Here is a 16289-nt window from a genome sequence, read left to right as displayed (position 1 = left end):
GTTATCTCTTTTTTCTTCCCCCACAACCGGCCGAGGCAGATGGCTGCACCACTTTGAGTGTGGTTCTGTCAGAGATTTCTTCCGGTTAAAAGTCTTCATACTGTCCACTGTTGTCTCGTGTTTGCTCATTGTGTGATCCGTTGGGCTTCTTTCTTTCTTGCCTTACCAGGCAAGATGCCTTGGAATATTTGATTAGCCTTGATTGGACTATTAAGTACTATTCTTCATTTCTTTCTAGCCTGTGCTTAGCCAGGTTACTAGTGTGATTGGAGAATATGCATTCATGCACTGTGGTAACCAGGTTATGAAATTCTGCCTTTAGGAAACTATTTAATTAGATTCAGTGTTGACTGGCAGTGGAATCCCCGATGCTCCTCCACTCTCAACTATTCCCCGTGAGAAGAAAGAGACAGAGGAGAGAGACTGCAGGGCCTCAAAGCAGCCAGAGGATTTCTCTGTATTTGTCTATTCCCGCATGGCGAGGCACAGTCTCTTTTTCTCCGAGCTTTCCGTTCTTTCCCACTTTTTTCATTCTCTTTCTCATTTATTTTCTGGAGTGCGTTGAATGCTGCTCCCCTGGGCAGGAGGGACGACTTGGAGGGGTGGGGTGGTTCCCCGGGGTAGGCAAACAGACGAGATGGTGTACCAAACTAATTGAATTTGTGTTGTGATATAAAGAAAGCATAAGTGTATTCAAATCAACCGCTCTACGTGGATGTTTATCAGTGACAAAACTATGAGTCAGCGTTAAACATATTAAAGTGCTCATCTTTAAACCTAGGGTCTGTAATTTGTTTGTGGAAAAACCTTTTCATTGTATTTGTTGAAATCCTTTTCACATACTGACAGCGATCAATAAATAGATAACGTTTTCTGAAGCCCTCACAGTACAGTACAAATTCTATTGTTCAGACCACATGGAATGATGGACTGAACAAGCTGGTTCCACGATGGGCAACAACTTCCAGTGTTTTGGCGGAGCTTTGTGAGGGTTTGGGTAACGTGGTCTCTTTTTAAACGAGCTTTTCTGCACTTACAGACCCTAGCTTCAAACTCTAGTGATTCTAAAATGGGGGAGACATCACTTCCTTACACTGTAATAATTTGTTTCTTCCTCCTCCTTCATTGGTTGGGTTTACGGCTTATGAACCATCAACCATATGGGTGGAGCGGTTTGGCTTAATTTGCATAAGCCCCTGCTTCAAAAATGGGAAATGCTTGCTCTGACTCATCAGTTCAAGCTGCTGTAGAGACATAGCTACGCGAGATGGCAGCCTCTGAAAAGCTAATTCCTATCCTTAAGTACTTAAAATAGCTTCAATTTTTTTTGATACTTATACAAACATACTTATGGTGTTTTATTTCATAAACCCTTCTTCATGTTACACACTGAACTTTAAAGCCATATATGGTGCTGCCATCTAACACCAGTTATGTACCTAGAGTGGAGCCATGGTATTTGTGTTGGAATTTCCAAATCCTATATCTTCCTTGAGACCACCACAGCTACTAGATACAGTACTTTCAACCCTACCAAAAGGAAGCATGATGCTTATCAGTACTGACACTACAACATAACCATGTTTCTTTTTTTATCTAGGAACACGTAACTGTGTTGAATCCAATTGTTTTCAGGCTGAGGAGAAAATAGATTTAACAGATTGTTCTACAATATATTGGCTCTTAGTGGTCACAAAAAATGAAATAAATTCCAAGTGGCTTCCACTATAAGAGATTACTATTTACCCCAAGAGTGGAGGCTCACGCTTAGTCTTTCAGGGCAGTAGTGAAGTGAAACACAAATGTTCTAGAAAAGTAATTTTAGTTGACAGGCTTGAGCCCAATGTGGCAAGAAAGAATAAACTGACATGGTAATGAGAGCAGGACAGGGACACAAAGATACTGTGTACCAAACAAATTAATAAAAAAACTCACACAAGCAGCATCAAAACTTCGGATACACAAACACACACACACGGAGAGAAAAAGTAAACAGATCCCCACTGGCTTCTTTAAGAGGCAGTCAGTGTGCAGCAGCTGGGTTTTCCACTTGTCAGGCTCACTCTGGTGAAACAACACACACAAACACACGGCCCACAGTGTGCAGACAGAAGAAAATAGCAAAGTCCTCGACAAGGGCAACTTGTAAAGCATCCAAAAAGCTCATTTGGCTACAATGCAAATGTCTCTCCTTGGGTTTGAACTCCTTTTCATTTGACTGTGAAGCGTCCTATAAAGCTAAAATGCAATGATGGTCTTCAACAAACACATTTACGACATTAGCGACATGAAGCACTCGCCCACCAACATAAGGACCAGGGATCATTGAAGGCAACTGTTCACACTGATTGCGAGTAGGAAGCGATTGTGGGGACAGATTTAAACTTTGTTGTTGCTCTAGTGACTCCTGCTGGATTGGGGACAACTGAAAAAGAGGCATTTAAGCGTAAACACGTAGACCACGTTATAATGTCAAAAAGCTTATGTCGTTTCTTGTTTTAATCAACAGTTTCTAAACCGTCTTTTACTAGATATTTTCGACTGTCATGTACACAAAGGATTGTTAAGACTTGCCCACAGATTTTGAGTGATGTTAAACTCAAGGGACTGTGGGAGCCATTCCAAATGGTTTATCCTGCAGTACAAGGTGTTGGATTCTGAAGTGCTTTGAATCATTAGTGTAAAGAATTTTACTTTCTAGACTGACTGCAGGATGTATGCATTCAGAATTTACCCATAGTGTGTATCCCATGAAACTGCTGAAAGATTTGAACAGTAGAATTCACTTTCCGTGGGAGGTACTGTATGTTTTTAGTCACAGTCGTGGCTGAAAGGATTCATCAGGATTGTGCCTAACTTATTAGGCAATGTTTGAATGTGACATTTAAAAGTTACAAACTACAGTTTTAATGCCCATCATATGTGACTTATCTTATCTTCAAACACATCTTCAGATATTGTGGCCAAAAAGCTTGTTTTTAACTTCACCTGATTAAAGCATTTTCCCCAAAAAATACTCCAGCACTTCTGTGATAGTTAATCCCTCCTGCAGCTCCTCTACAGTCATGGGGGCTTTACCTCTCTTCCCAGACTAACCTGAAAGTCTTCTTGGGATGTCACATCCTGTCATGTCCTCCACGGTCGTCCTTGACATTTCAAACTGAAAGTTTCAAGCTTGACGAGCTTTGATGTCTTTTTACAGCCTCCCCTGCTACTCTGAAGGAAATCAATTAGCTCTTTTTTCAGATGTTAGGTCAGTTGCCTGGAGGAGTCCATAGTTGCCACAAAGTTTTAAGAGTGAAAGGAATCATCAGCTCTAAAATTGTCATCAGCTGAAAACGTCTACTGTCGCTGACCTTCCCCTGCACATATTAATGAGTGTCTTAAGGCCTAATGAGCTAATGAAGTTCTTAATGAGTAGGAAGGTGCCCAAACTTTAGCACAGGCAACAACTACTTTGTGACATTTTTTGCCTCAACCTTTTTTTTTACCCAGTGTTTTTTCATGAATTGTCTTCAGTTTGCAGACTCTTTGGTGTGGTTTCTCTCGTGCTTGCTTTAAAGAAAAAAATAACATATTCAGACTAAAAATGGGTGAGTTGTGAGTGGGCGAGATAATGCATAATGGATGGGCAAAATATTACTGCTTTCATAATCAGTTTATCAGCAGATTAATATGTGCAAGTCATTTTAGGTGACATCGGAGCTGATTCGTGCACCACGAACATGTGCAGTCATACAGTAGCTCAAATGTGGAGCTCTCGATTGCTGTTGGCAGAGCACATATTTTCCATAACCAATCACATGTACGAGAAGCTGATATCATGATCATGATTAAAACACAAATGTGAAGTCCTTTAACAGTGGAATCCATTTCTGAAAGTTACTGAAAACTGGTGTTTTCAGCCATACTCCCACTGTATGAAGTTGCCATCCTGCTTTACTTGCACCATGTGCTTCCTCCGCCTCGGCTGCTCAGTCGTGATGTAAAATAGATCACTCTGGGTACTCGAATGTTGCCACAGACACAAAAACAAGACACTGCCATAGAAAATATATGTATATAAAAAATGGAGAGTAAAGCCCAGGGAGTAGGACGGAGGTAGCAAATAGCCACCAGGGGGCGACTCAGCAGGCTGCAGAGAGAACACCATTTTACTTTACTAGTTGTAACATTAAAAGTATTATAATGTTCCTGAGGAGTTAATGGTATGAATTGCTACTTTCAGGTCTTCTTCAATAACACATAACATTGTTACCATTGAGGAGAGAACAGACAAATCACAGCACATATGGGTGGACACCAGTGTGATTGACAGCTGGTATTGTCTAATAGGCGCCTGGGTGCAGGTGACGTCTGTGAATTTCTAGTTTCAAAAACTGACATGGAGCCAGTCAAACTGCAATACGTAAGGTTTCACAACAGGAGTTTATTTTGTGAACTGATGACTTCATTCATTTGTATGCACAGTCTATGGGTTTTACTTATTTCCATTTAAAAATCAACAAAATGTGTAATTTGCCCAAGCATACAGAAAAATATACGCATGCGTCTGGAATGGAGCAGCAGGCTGACAGCTCTCTGTCCATTCTACTGTGACAGACTGACAGCTGATCACTTGGGAGCGGAGATCTGAAGCTTAGATTTTATGTGACGCTAAAGGAGAAGGGGAACCAGGGGCTGGTGGGGGATTCAAGGAGCCACAAGGAAATAAAAGAGATGGCAGAGTTTATCTCAGAGGAAATCATTTTACTATTACCAGCACTGAGCTCTCTCCCCCAAGATTCCTCAAGTAGTTTCCCAAGGCCATAAATAAATAAGTATTCCCAAAGAGTTAATTAAGAACTTCAAGACAAAATGCCACAACAGCTGAAACTCTGTCTTATCTCTTAATACTACAAGACAGAAATACCTTGATACTTTGGCATTAAGCATGTTATATCGGTCCCTTGCTATCACTGTTATTCTTTTAGCAACTGGGATTGTGGCAGAGACAACTCGATTTAAGGCACAAAGGAACTATGTTGTTCAGTATCTAAAACATTGGGGGTTTTTTTGGTATCACATTTTTCACGCAGGGCTGCTTATCATGACACATCAACACATCACTAGCCCTGAAGAAAAGTACCTATGTCCATACCAGCGTCTTGCTACTGCTCTGTCTTTTCAACGGCGACCAGAAAATAGGCAACGCCATGGACACCTTGTGTAAGGTGAAGTGTACAGACGTGTTTAAATACATATTACTGACGTCGATAGAATAAGTCATTACAATTACCGTCATATCTGGTACAAGTTTGTCAGGAAATGATTTTGGCAGTTAGAGGTTGCAAAGTTGCAAAACCAGTAGAAAGAAAGCCCAACAGCCTTCAGATATATTGATAGATTTTTCCTACTGTCTCTTACCTTCCTCTTCTTGAAGGCCTGTCGGGCCAAGTATCCTCTGCAGGCAGCCTGGAACAGAGAGATGTTCCTCCTGGTCTTAACGTCCCGCTGCTCCTCCAGCTTAGATAGAGTCCCCGCTCTGAAGAAGACCTGCAGGTGGAGATGAAAGGGTGCCGACAAAGTCACACACGACTCCTCTCTTGAAGAAGACACACATGGCAAGTACAGTTTCCACAAAGATTGGCAACGTGACAGTGAAAAACTAACTTATAACTTAAGTTATGAATAATACTGTGCAGCCCCCATTCCGTTAACAAAAAACTTGAAACTTTGCACAGTAACTTTTTATCCGTTGTTGCAACTTTTTGTGCAAAAAAACTAATGGATGGAGACATATGGCAATGGCTTCAACTCCAAATCTCTATATAGCTATAAATGTGCTTAGCAAAGGTGGATTAGGTGAGGATTTGCATACAATAAAATGCAATTGAAGCAAATGCAAACATGTTTTGGAATAAACCGCAATGCTCAATGATTTACCCACCAACTGATACTTGGCACACATTGCCTACACAACACAGTGGATATATACTGATCAGGAGGCACTGATGATTGAGCCACACTTTGGCACAGTTTGGCTTAACGGAAAGTACAAAGGCATCTGTCTCTTCAAATGCAGCTCTGAACAATACAAAATACTGAATCCAAAGTTCTTCTTAGGCCTGGTATCAGGCCACCACCGTGATCCAAATTTTTAACCACATCCAAAAGGTTTCGAGTGTCTTTCATTTGGGAGGCAGGGCCATTTCCTGAATGCCAATGAGAACATGAGAGCACAATTTCATATGAGGATGGGCTGACACGGGGTGTCCCGTATAAAAATCTTTGTTATGATGCCTCCAACTCCTACATGATTGGTGTCTTAGGAGAGACACCTTTGCACTGCTCCTCAGCTGCCAAAATTACCTGGCAGCTCTTTATACAAGTACACTCACTAACGCTTTGTCCTTGAGACAATGTGGCAGTTCTTTACTCTGAGGGTAATTATTAAATCTGGCTGAGCAAAGCAAAAATGTACAGCTTAGAATAGACTCCATGTGCACCATGGGACTTCCTGTCTATAAAAGAATGTGTCGTAAATATTCACACAGCCTGCAAGCATTTTCAGGCCCAGATGTACTACATTACATGATATTAAAAACAGGGGTCAGTTCAATTATTGTTTGCTTGTAGTGTTGCCACGTCCACCAAATGTGTAGCCTGTCTATTTGGAAGCTGTTCAGGTCTGACAACTGGTAAAAATGGTTGTGAACCCTTAGGTTCAGCTGATAAGAAGATGATAAATATTAGCTGGAGAGGAGCTGATAATTTCTCATATGGCCCCTTCATTGTTGCCTTCATTCTCTCTCTGAACATGACCACTGAGAATCATTGTTCACTTTATCTGCTATTAATCGTTTCTGGCAGGAAACTGAAATTTTGGTTTCCAACTGGTCTAATCCAGGTCTAGATGTTCCTAAAAGTTCAATATTAAGAGCATTGGAGATGACTTGTCTCTGCTGAAAGGTTGGGAGAACAAGAAGTACTTCATCTGACATTGTTTATATCTCTTTTAGCAGGAGGCCCATGTACAGCATCTGTCTTTTTTTCCTTTTTCTGTGAACCTAGATCTTAATCGACAATTTAAAAAGCAGCCAATACCATGGCTGCAAGCAGATATAAAAGGACAAACAGATTTGAGCCATCTATAACTAACTCACCTGATAAAATCTACGTCTGTTGAAGTCTACAATATTTTGAGAGCATGTTTCCTGCTATTTCTTGCAACCATTTCCTGCTTGAAGTTTGTATACCACTCACTCTCCTGCACCAAAATAACTATTTATTATTAGGAATTTTGTTGAATATACAGTATAATGGTTGGGGAAGCACAAGTGACTTCTTTATATAACAGCTATCCTTTATTTCCACCCCTCCACCAGCATGATTCAACCAGCATCACTAAATTCTCCTGTGGGAAATGCTGCCGTGAGCAGATGATGTCAAACTGGCCTGAGAGGAGAGAACACATCTGAACACAAATGCTGTGCTCCTTGGAGACCCATTAGTCATTTCAGGGATGGCTCAAATGATACCAGGCAGAGAGCCACAAACAAGTTGGCAGCGAAGCAAGGGGACAGTTTGGCAGTAAACGGTGGTCCACATTTCATGTGTTATGGGCGACACTTAAATGTTGGTTCATAATCCACCCTGCAATAAAACTGCAGTACAACAATAACTGAAAGGATTGTGTGTCCTAATGCCATGTATTGCAATGGATAACTGCTGTTTCAACAAAAAAGCCTCTAGTAGGTATATAAAGTAGGTAAAGCCTCTGTTGCTATAGCTACTTTCTGAACCACACTGACTACAACCAAGTTGCATTTATATCACAGCGCTTGGCAGTAATGTTGAGTGGCACTAACTATTGACAGTATAAACAATGCGCGTTATCTTAAAGAACCTGATTGCTTTTTGTCACAGACTGAAAAAGTACTGGATGGGTTTACTTGCTGATGGAAGAGGCTGTAAGTGTGTTGACAGTGGAGCTAAGGTACTGAAATGTATGTTGTTGATGACAGAACCATGAGATGTGACCATGTCCACCCCATCCATCTATACTGATTATCCTTCGAGTTGTCGCTGGGGGAGTGAAAGCTATTCCCATCTGATATTGGGTGAGAGGCAGGGTCCAACTTGGACAGGTCACCAGCTCAACTGTGTGCACCTATGTCTCCAATTAACCTAACCCAACCAGTCTGTCTTTGGACCATGGGAGTAATTACCCAGAGAAAGCGTGCACATAATAGAAAAACATACACATAGAAGGAAGGCTGCAGTCAAACTGGGATCTGAACTGAGAAGCTTACTCCATGATGGTTGCCAACTGCTGTACTGGGAATTTGCAGTACAGCAGCACAGTGTATATTCAAAAGTGTTAAAAATGTCAAAAAAAAAGTGTAGCCTTACTATAAAGTGGTAATGACCTGGGGTACTGGAAGAATAGCATGCAATGTGTCAATGTATCTTAACTAATCCAGTGGTGCTTTCTCTTTAGAAATGGAGTGTGAGGTCCGCATCATGACAAAACAAAGAGATCAACTCAAGATTATGTTGATTTAGCATAATTCAAATATTGCTTTTATCTAAGCTCCACTTTTGACTTAATACCTTAAGATCTGCCACATAACAAGCTGGATAATGCCATGCGATGTGAATGATTGTTACATAGCTTTTAAACAAATGTGATTGTTTTTACCCAGTGTTTTTTTCAAGTATGTGCTATCAATGACCTAGCCCAACATATTTGTAATTATCCAGGTTAATGCAGCTAATTTATTCGAACTGTTCCACCATACTGAATGATGTACATGGTGAAATTGCAGCATACAAATGACATACCCAGTGTGTGGGTTGGACGTCTTTTGTGTCCATGTGTGTGGTTTGGACGTCTGTGCATCACATGAACAACAGAGAACAATAATCTAAACTGAAACTTATATATAGTTGGGAAAACATGTGGCCTGATTATAGAGCAACACACACCTTGCACCAACACATAGACAAGGTTAAACTCCTCACAATAACTGCCAAGAAACTTGCACACTGTTCTCTATTCCACAGACATCCACAGATCTAATTAACAAAACCATCAGCCTGTCCTTTCCCTTGTGATTAGCTGGTGGATTTTTTCATTTATTTATTTTTTATCTCAAAGAGTTTGAGTTTGGCAGCGTCTGATGCGGCTTGGCAGGGGTCACAGACACAGCGAGCCACAAAGATCAGACCCTGCCCATAAAAAGAGAAAGATTAAAAACAAGACGCACCAGGAATACTGGCGGTCAGAATGGAAGAGTGAAGACTTGTCACTATGTAGGAACAAAACAGCATCGATTTCTCGATTCCTGCCACGCCTTCTGCTAGAGAGGTCGGTGAATGGAATGGAGAGAAAAAAACTCTAATTATCTAGGGAGCTGAGGGTGTCACAGAGTGACAAGACAGCAGGACTTGGAGCCAGGACTTGATGTCAACACAAAAGACATGCCTGTCTTGTCGGGACGAGCTGCCCATGCCGCTTTGCTATGAAGTCAAACTTCAGAGTTTCCTGCAATGATCTGACAACCGCCTCCAAAACAATGACATCAAAAGCGAAGGGTATGTTTTCTAGAAAATAAAAACATTGCTTTGTTCAATGGTCGACACATTCTAATCAGTACTATGTCCATCACTGCTGCACAATGTTTTCATACTCGAATTGCTGCTCTATTTTGTTTTCATACCCTAAACATTTTTAGTCTCTTCAAAGAGCTGTCATGAAAACTCGTCCTGCACATCTCAAATTCAAAGACTACTTCACTCTGAACAGGAGGAGTTATATTCCTTCCTACTGGAAAGCTTCCAAATTTCACTTTAATCTTATTATTTCACAATCACTTCAACTTTCTCTTTGCAAATTTCCTTTGCTTTGAACTTAGTACTTCTTAATCCTTTTGCCTGATTTGATATTATATTTAGTTTTTACTCAGGACTTTTCCGTTTCCCTGTTTTAGGATGATATTTATTCTGATGTTATTTACCCTGTACTGGAGAGCAACACAAAATGTATGCCACGTATAGAAATGTATTGCATAATGACCAAGTTGAAGTGAATTGCTGTTCATTTATTATTGTAAAACTTTTGCAGTGGATCCTGCACAGGTCTGACATTAGAATCCTTGAGGGAAATGAAGGGATTTCATCCAATGAGACATTGCGAGGTTCAAGTGAATCCCAACATGGTTGGAATTAATCAGCATTAATCATGGTCTGTAATCTATGCCCGTTTCAATTTACGGCTTCTGTCTGAAGTTGATGCTAATGAAGGCCTGGTCACAATTTGAGTAACGGCTCTTACGTGCATAGCTAGACGAAAGGTGTGCATGTGTTACAAAAGTCCCTCCACTCACCCGGCTCAGCCCCATGTGGTAGCTGCTCTTCTCAAGCTCCAAGGACTCCAGCAACTCCTCCACTGCCTGCAAAGCAACAAAACAAACACTCAGTATGCAGATAAACAAAAACAACCCCAGTTTGTTCAGGGCCTCGGACCTTGGCAGGATCACATGACATGGGTGCCCAAAGGAGGATGAAATGGTGTCATAGCAACAAAGGACAGTACACACACACACACACACAAACTTCCCCTTGGATTGCCTCGAGGAAGCTGAAAGCAAAAAACAAGGCAGACAAAGAAAACCCTCAAGTCCCTTTTCTCTCAGGATTCGGATGAAGGCTGTGGTGATGACGGTGAGAATATACATTAAGAAAGTTGATATCAGAGGGTCATTTACTTTATGTTTTATTACTTTTGTTTATTATATTAAATAATGAAAGTAATAACGTAATAGAAGAATTTTTTAGAAGACAGCTGTGTGATAAAAAAATCTTCTGACAGATATTGCGATTGCTATTAATTCACAAACAGATTATTTCTGGTAATTTTAACGTGGAGAAAAGTTCAAATCATGATTGGACATTGTCAAAAAAACATTTAATGTTTTGTGACATATTTTATCTTGATCTAATTACCTCTTTAAATGTCCTATTTGGACATCACATTTGGTCATTTTGGTTGCTGCAGTAGTTACTATTAGTGCAGCAAAGAACTTTAATATTAAAGTAATGGTGTGTTCACACCAAACACGACACAAATTTCGGCATCACACGATGACATACTGTACAGTGCTGTGGAAAGCCACACTTTATTGGAACACATCCAGCAAATATGGGAAACGTTTGCGGTTTTAAAACAACAAAATAAAGAAAGAAAGAAAAAAAAAAAAACAGCTTCTCCGAGTTAAAGTGTCAGGTATTTACCCTTACACTTCAACAACCCTGGCTGTTCTAGTGGAACTAATGAGGGTTCCACCAGGATCGGAGTGGATCAAGGAGGTTGGCCTGCTTGGGAAAATTTGAAAATATGTCACTTGATTTAAAATAAAAACAATTATTTTCATCATCGATTAATCTGTCAATTATTCTCCCGATTAATCAAGTAATCGTTCGGCACATAAAATGTCAGACAATCTTGTAAAAATGTTGATCAGTATTTTTCAAACCTGGAAATGAGGACAAACCAAAATGATTCAGTTTTGATGATTTCGTTGTTATATGGAGCAAAGAAACCAGAAATATTCACATTTTTAAGAAGCTGAAAAATCTGAAAACTTTGTTTAATCATGAAAAAACCCTCAAACCGATTTATCGAACTGCAAAAAAGCTGACGATTACTTGAGTAATCGTTTGATATTCGATTAATGGAGTAATTGTTTCAGCATTCATTGACCTTGTTTTGTCATCAAAGTTTAATGAAACACGTTCAATTTAAATACTGACTTCACTGATGGCCTGTAAATGTGCAGTTCAACACAGTGGACTTGAACATTTACTATGCCATTCCTAAAAAGCCAGTACAGTACCAATCCACCGGATAAAAAAAAACAAAAGCCTGCAGTTAAAATATAGACGTGAAACTGGAAAGGAAGCCGATGACAGAACATGAAAGAGAACACAGGGAAGTTCAGCTAATGTCTGCCAACGCTTTCTCTCCCCGTTTTCTCTTTCACTTTGTTGTTGTATATGGTATATAATAGTTCTATGAGCCATTATTGGCACTTTGTCGTCTCCTCTCATCATGTGATAATTCTCCACTGCTGCTTCAACACAGACACACTTTCACTTTAAATCTCCCTCTGTTGCTGAAACGTGTAAATAAATTGAATTATGTTCAATGTTTATAAAAAAAAAAGACAATGGGACAGTTATCTGTATGGATATGTAAATGCATGAATGCAGCATAATGGCAGATATGTGTATCATTTGTCAAATTTGGAAAACTACATGGACTTTCACACTACTGTTCACATCTGACTCCACAGTGGGTGCCACTGGCTCTTTCTGAGTGGATTTAGTCTGTCCTTTCACGTTCCACATTTAATTAACACAGGCAAATAGGTAGACAAGCACCCATCTGATTCATTTTTATGCAGAAAAAATACATATACCTTTTTGAGGGGGGAAAAACAAATAATCTCTTGCAAAGTTCAGAGGGCCTTAATGTGGAGATGCTTTCCCTCCAGCAGCCCCCACCTCCCACTCATAAAAGCTAATCATGCCGCTATATACTGCCTGAGCACAATGAGGAGAAGACATTAATCATATGCTCAGGGATGTTCCTAAACTGCTCTGATGCCTGAACAAAAGGAATGGGAAGATAATGAGACAAGGAAAAAGTGGAGAGAGACAAGGGAATGAAAAGGCAGAGGGAGAGGAGAGGAGGAAAGAAAGAGCTCTTCCCACTGCTGGTAATTAATCAGTACAGTAGCCGTATGCTGCCAGCCTGCACAATCATAATTAATTACACAGAAGAGCGCTCTTGGAGCAGGAAGAGGACAGCGCGGAGAAGAGAGCAGGAGGAGAGGTAAAATGAAGTGATTCTGTTCATACAGAGGGATTTGAATGTGGAGGATGAGGAGCGAATATCCAGATGTTGCAGCTTTAATATTTCAACAATTTATTTGTTTGGCAAAATAGGAAGTCACTCCAGTGACACAGCACAGTGCAAAACCATCAGCCTTTTGCATATGAAAATGTCATGTAACTATTTTACTGACCAATATAACTGTGATTTGTGATCATCCTAAAAATCTCATTCATTCGGCTTCTCCCGTAAGGGGGTCGCCGCAGCAGGTCATCTGTTTCCATCTTGCCGTTACACCAATATTAAATTGTAAGAAGAAAAAAATGATTATGAAATTATAGCATTCGGTTTTCACTGCAGGCCCTGTGGCAGCAATGATGTCACTATGAAATATTAACTCAATATTGAATTAACAGCTTCATCTCAGTCACAACTTCTGAATCAGTTCTGGAATGAGGGTCATCAATCGCCTGTGAATCGCCAAAACTTTGGTACAGACGGTTAAAGAATCTGCACTAGTGTCGGCTTGTTTTAGGGCAAAACCCTGTTCTACTTTCAAGGCTTTGAATGGTGTGACTGTGCAGTAACCCAGGTGAGTAAGAAGATTAAAAAAAGTCACATAACTCAGTGGAGTGATGTCCATGTGCAACAAAGCCACACACACTAATGCTGTGTGAAATGGATTTTTACCCAGAGATGCTGGTTGATAAAGGAAAAGTAGCCACATATGAATATTATACTCCAACATGTTCTCAGAGAAGAATATTGTGGCACTAAAATTTTCCTTATGTGCACTCACTGGTGGGTGTGAAGCAATCATTTCTACTCTAAGATGAATGCATGCAATGTTGATAAATCCCATCTGTCAGTCAAAAATAATTAAATTAGGGCCAACACACGGTTATTGGATCTGGGACACTGTAGGATAAGATGCATACTTTTGCTATATAAAATGTATATATATATACATATATACATATACATATATATATATGTATATGTATAAATACATGTATATATATACACACACACATATATACATACACATATATACACATATACATATATATTCTTCATTATATATTACATAATGTACAGTATGTGTTTTCTGCAAAAACATGCTCTCAAAACAACTCTAAAAAGAAAGGGTAATTTATATTCCTCCTAAACAGCATCTCCATAGAGGATTCACAAAAGACCTGTATCTGTTTTGAAATAAAAAATCTAGTGATGTATGTGTGTGTTTTCTTATAGCAACAAGAAGATCTCCTTTGGAATGACCCAGTTTTCTGCATTTATTGGTCATAAAATGTAATCAAAGCTTTAAGTCACACAGTAAGTCCGGACAAACAACGTGCTTCAGCTAATAGCCCATATACAGCATCCGTAACATGCGTGTATTTATCAGGCACGCTCATTAAACATTCACAGTGCTGGTGGGAAAATGCTTTAATTGGCTGTCAGCGATGTTGTCCTTTTGGCTAAGTTCTTGCAGCAGTTAGCATGTCACACCTATGGTGCATCATTAACGTGACGTACAGACAAACGACCGAACATCATCATTCTCATTTACCTGAAAATGTGATAATAAACCCAATACATTTTTATTAAGATTCAGGCCAGGTTTATTACATAAAATAAGGAACATAAATCACTTAAAAAGAAAAATGCTCAGCTGACACTGGCACAGCACCCCCGCGACCATCATGTGGAGGATAAAGCGGTAGAAGACGGATGGATGTTGTTTTTTCTCTATTAAATAAACAGTCACCTGTTTTTGATAGTGTAGATCAGTGAAGTGTAGGCCCACCGTGTACTGCATATATTTCAGTTTTGTAATTTAGCCTCAACATTTTGTGAAATTCTTTTTTTTTAAATTTGCGTTGCAAATTACTATGTATGTATGGTTGGATTATGGTGGACAGCTCATGAATAATTTATGAGGCGCTTTGTTTTGGATCTTACAGAGGCAAGGGATTCATACAAAGTTCCGTTATTATTTTCTGTCCAATTATGAAATAAATATTATGCAAGGACACTGTTGATCCTTTCATCTTCATAAGAGCTGTGATTTAAGAGTGTGATTAAGCAGCAGAGCATTTAGGGAATAAAAAAGGGCTGAAATGCTCTTAAGTTTGGGAATGGCTGAGACCGGTAATGTCAATGACCTCCTCACTAAAATAATAAATAAAGATAAAGAGAATAAAGACACTGAAGTTGCTAAAGCACGAACGTGGCCCACCAGTGTGCCTAAGAGATCTGGAGTGGGTTATTTTTCAAATCACACCAAACACTGGTTTAATTTAGGCTATTTTAAGTTTTTGGCACTTAATACATAAAGATACATAAAAACTATGATATCATCAGTAATGCAGCAGCACATTCACTGTCAAAAAACTTTGCACACAACTGAAACAAACTGGAATAAGACAAAGATTGCAGAAGAAAACCAACAATGAATGTGTCCTATTAACAGGTGCTGTATGTGTGTAGAAACCCAAATGGATTCTATTCCTCCACAATAAGAGAGTCAGAGCATTGCAAAGCCACACTGTGGTTCATTTTGACTGAAAAGCACACACGAACCAAATTAATATTTAATCGTGTTTTCAGTGGGAACAAGCACGTTCGAGTTTGAGAGAGCCATCGACAAGGTTGCATATAAAGTTAAAATTGGCAATCCTTTAAAATCCATGATACCAAGACCAATAAAGTAAGATGTTTTTTTCAAGATTAGAGTGGGAAAAGAACCGTAACAGAACGAAAACTACGAAAACTCACCCTCTTCTCATCTGTGACAATGTAGTTGCGGCCATGCTTCTTGGTGAGGTGCGGCGCCAGGACATCAAAGCGTCGACGGAACTCGGAGAATACCATGTGGTCTGGGTAACCTGGAGAGAGATAAGGCACCGAGGTTAACCAACAGTACTGTATGTAAAATGCTAATTATAATCATACGAAGAAATACAGCCCAAGAAATGACTCACATTCTACCTGTTGTTTCTACCTGAAATTAGAAAATACCTAAAACTGTCAGAATCTTCATTTGCTGTCATGAAATCAACTACAGATAAGTAAACAGATAAACAGCAAACAGACTTAGTTAGTAAACTGAGAATTGACAGTCGTTACCATGTACACCTACACAGACAACAAAGGTACAGTTTACTACAAGTGCCGCTTTACCTTGTCTGTAGATGCGCAGAGCATCGAGCAGCTTTGAACCCCGAAGCTGAGCCCTAAGGAGGCCGACATCTAGAGTCATAAGGCCCGAGTCGGCACTCTCTCCGTGTGTCACGCGTGGCTCGCCGCCTCCTCCCACAGCCTCTGCTTTGGGCAGCAGGCAGTGGACGAAGTGAACCTTGGAGCGACGCACCATGTCAATCAGCGCATCCTAGAAGCAGAAAGA

General features: G+C 39.9%; 1 protein-coding gene across 5 annotated transcripts in view; it reads right to left on the bottom strand.

Annotated features, from left to right (window-relative positions):
• The window catches only part of LOC122773623 (unconventional myosin-XVIIIa-like), a 76540-nt gene that overhangs the window by 38471 nt on the left and 21780 nt on the right, over positions 1 to 16289 (bottom strand). For all 5 annotated transcript variants that reach the window (XM_044032421.1, XM_044032423.1, XM_044032422.1 and 2 more), the window contains exons 18-21: positions 16067 to 16274; positions 15662 to 15771; positions 10371 to 10436; positions 5407 to 5535 (exon numbers count right to left, since the gene is read on the bottom strand). In XM_044032421.1, the coding sequence (XP_043888356.1) occupies positions 5407 to 5535; positions 10371 to 10436; positions 15662 to 15771; positions 16067 to 16274 (513 nt within the window). The remainder of the gene's footprint in view (positions 1 to 5406; positions 5536 to 10370; positions 10437 to 15661; positions 15772 to 16066; positions 16275 to 16289) is intronic.

The sequence above is a fragment of the Solea senegalensis genome, linkage group LG8, assembly GCF_019176455.1.
Source record: "Solea senegalensis isolate Sse05_10M linkage group LG8, IFAPA_SoseM_1, whole genome shotgun sequence".
Lineage (NCBI taxonomy): Eukaryota > Metazoa > Chordata > Actinopteri > Pleuronectiformes > Soleidae > Solea > Solea senegalensis.
Note: the sequence above shows the minus strand (reverse complement) of the source record. Positions and strands in the feature narration are given on the sequence as shown.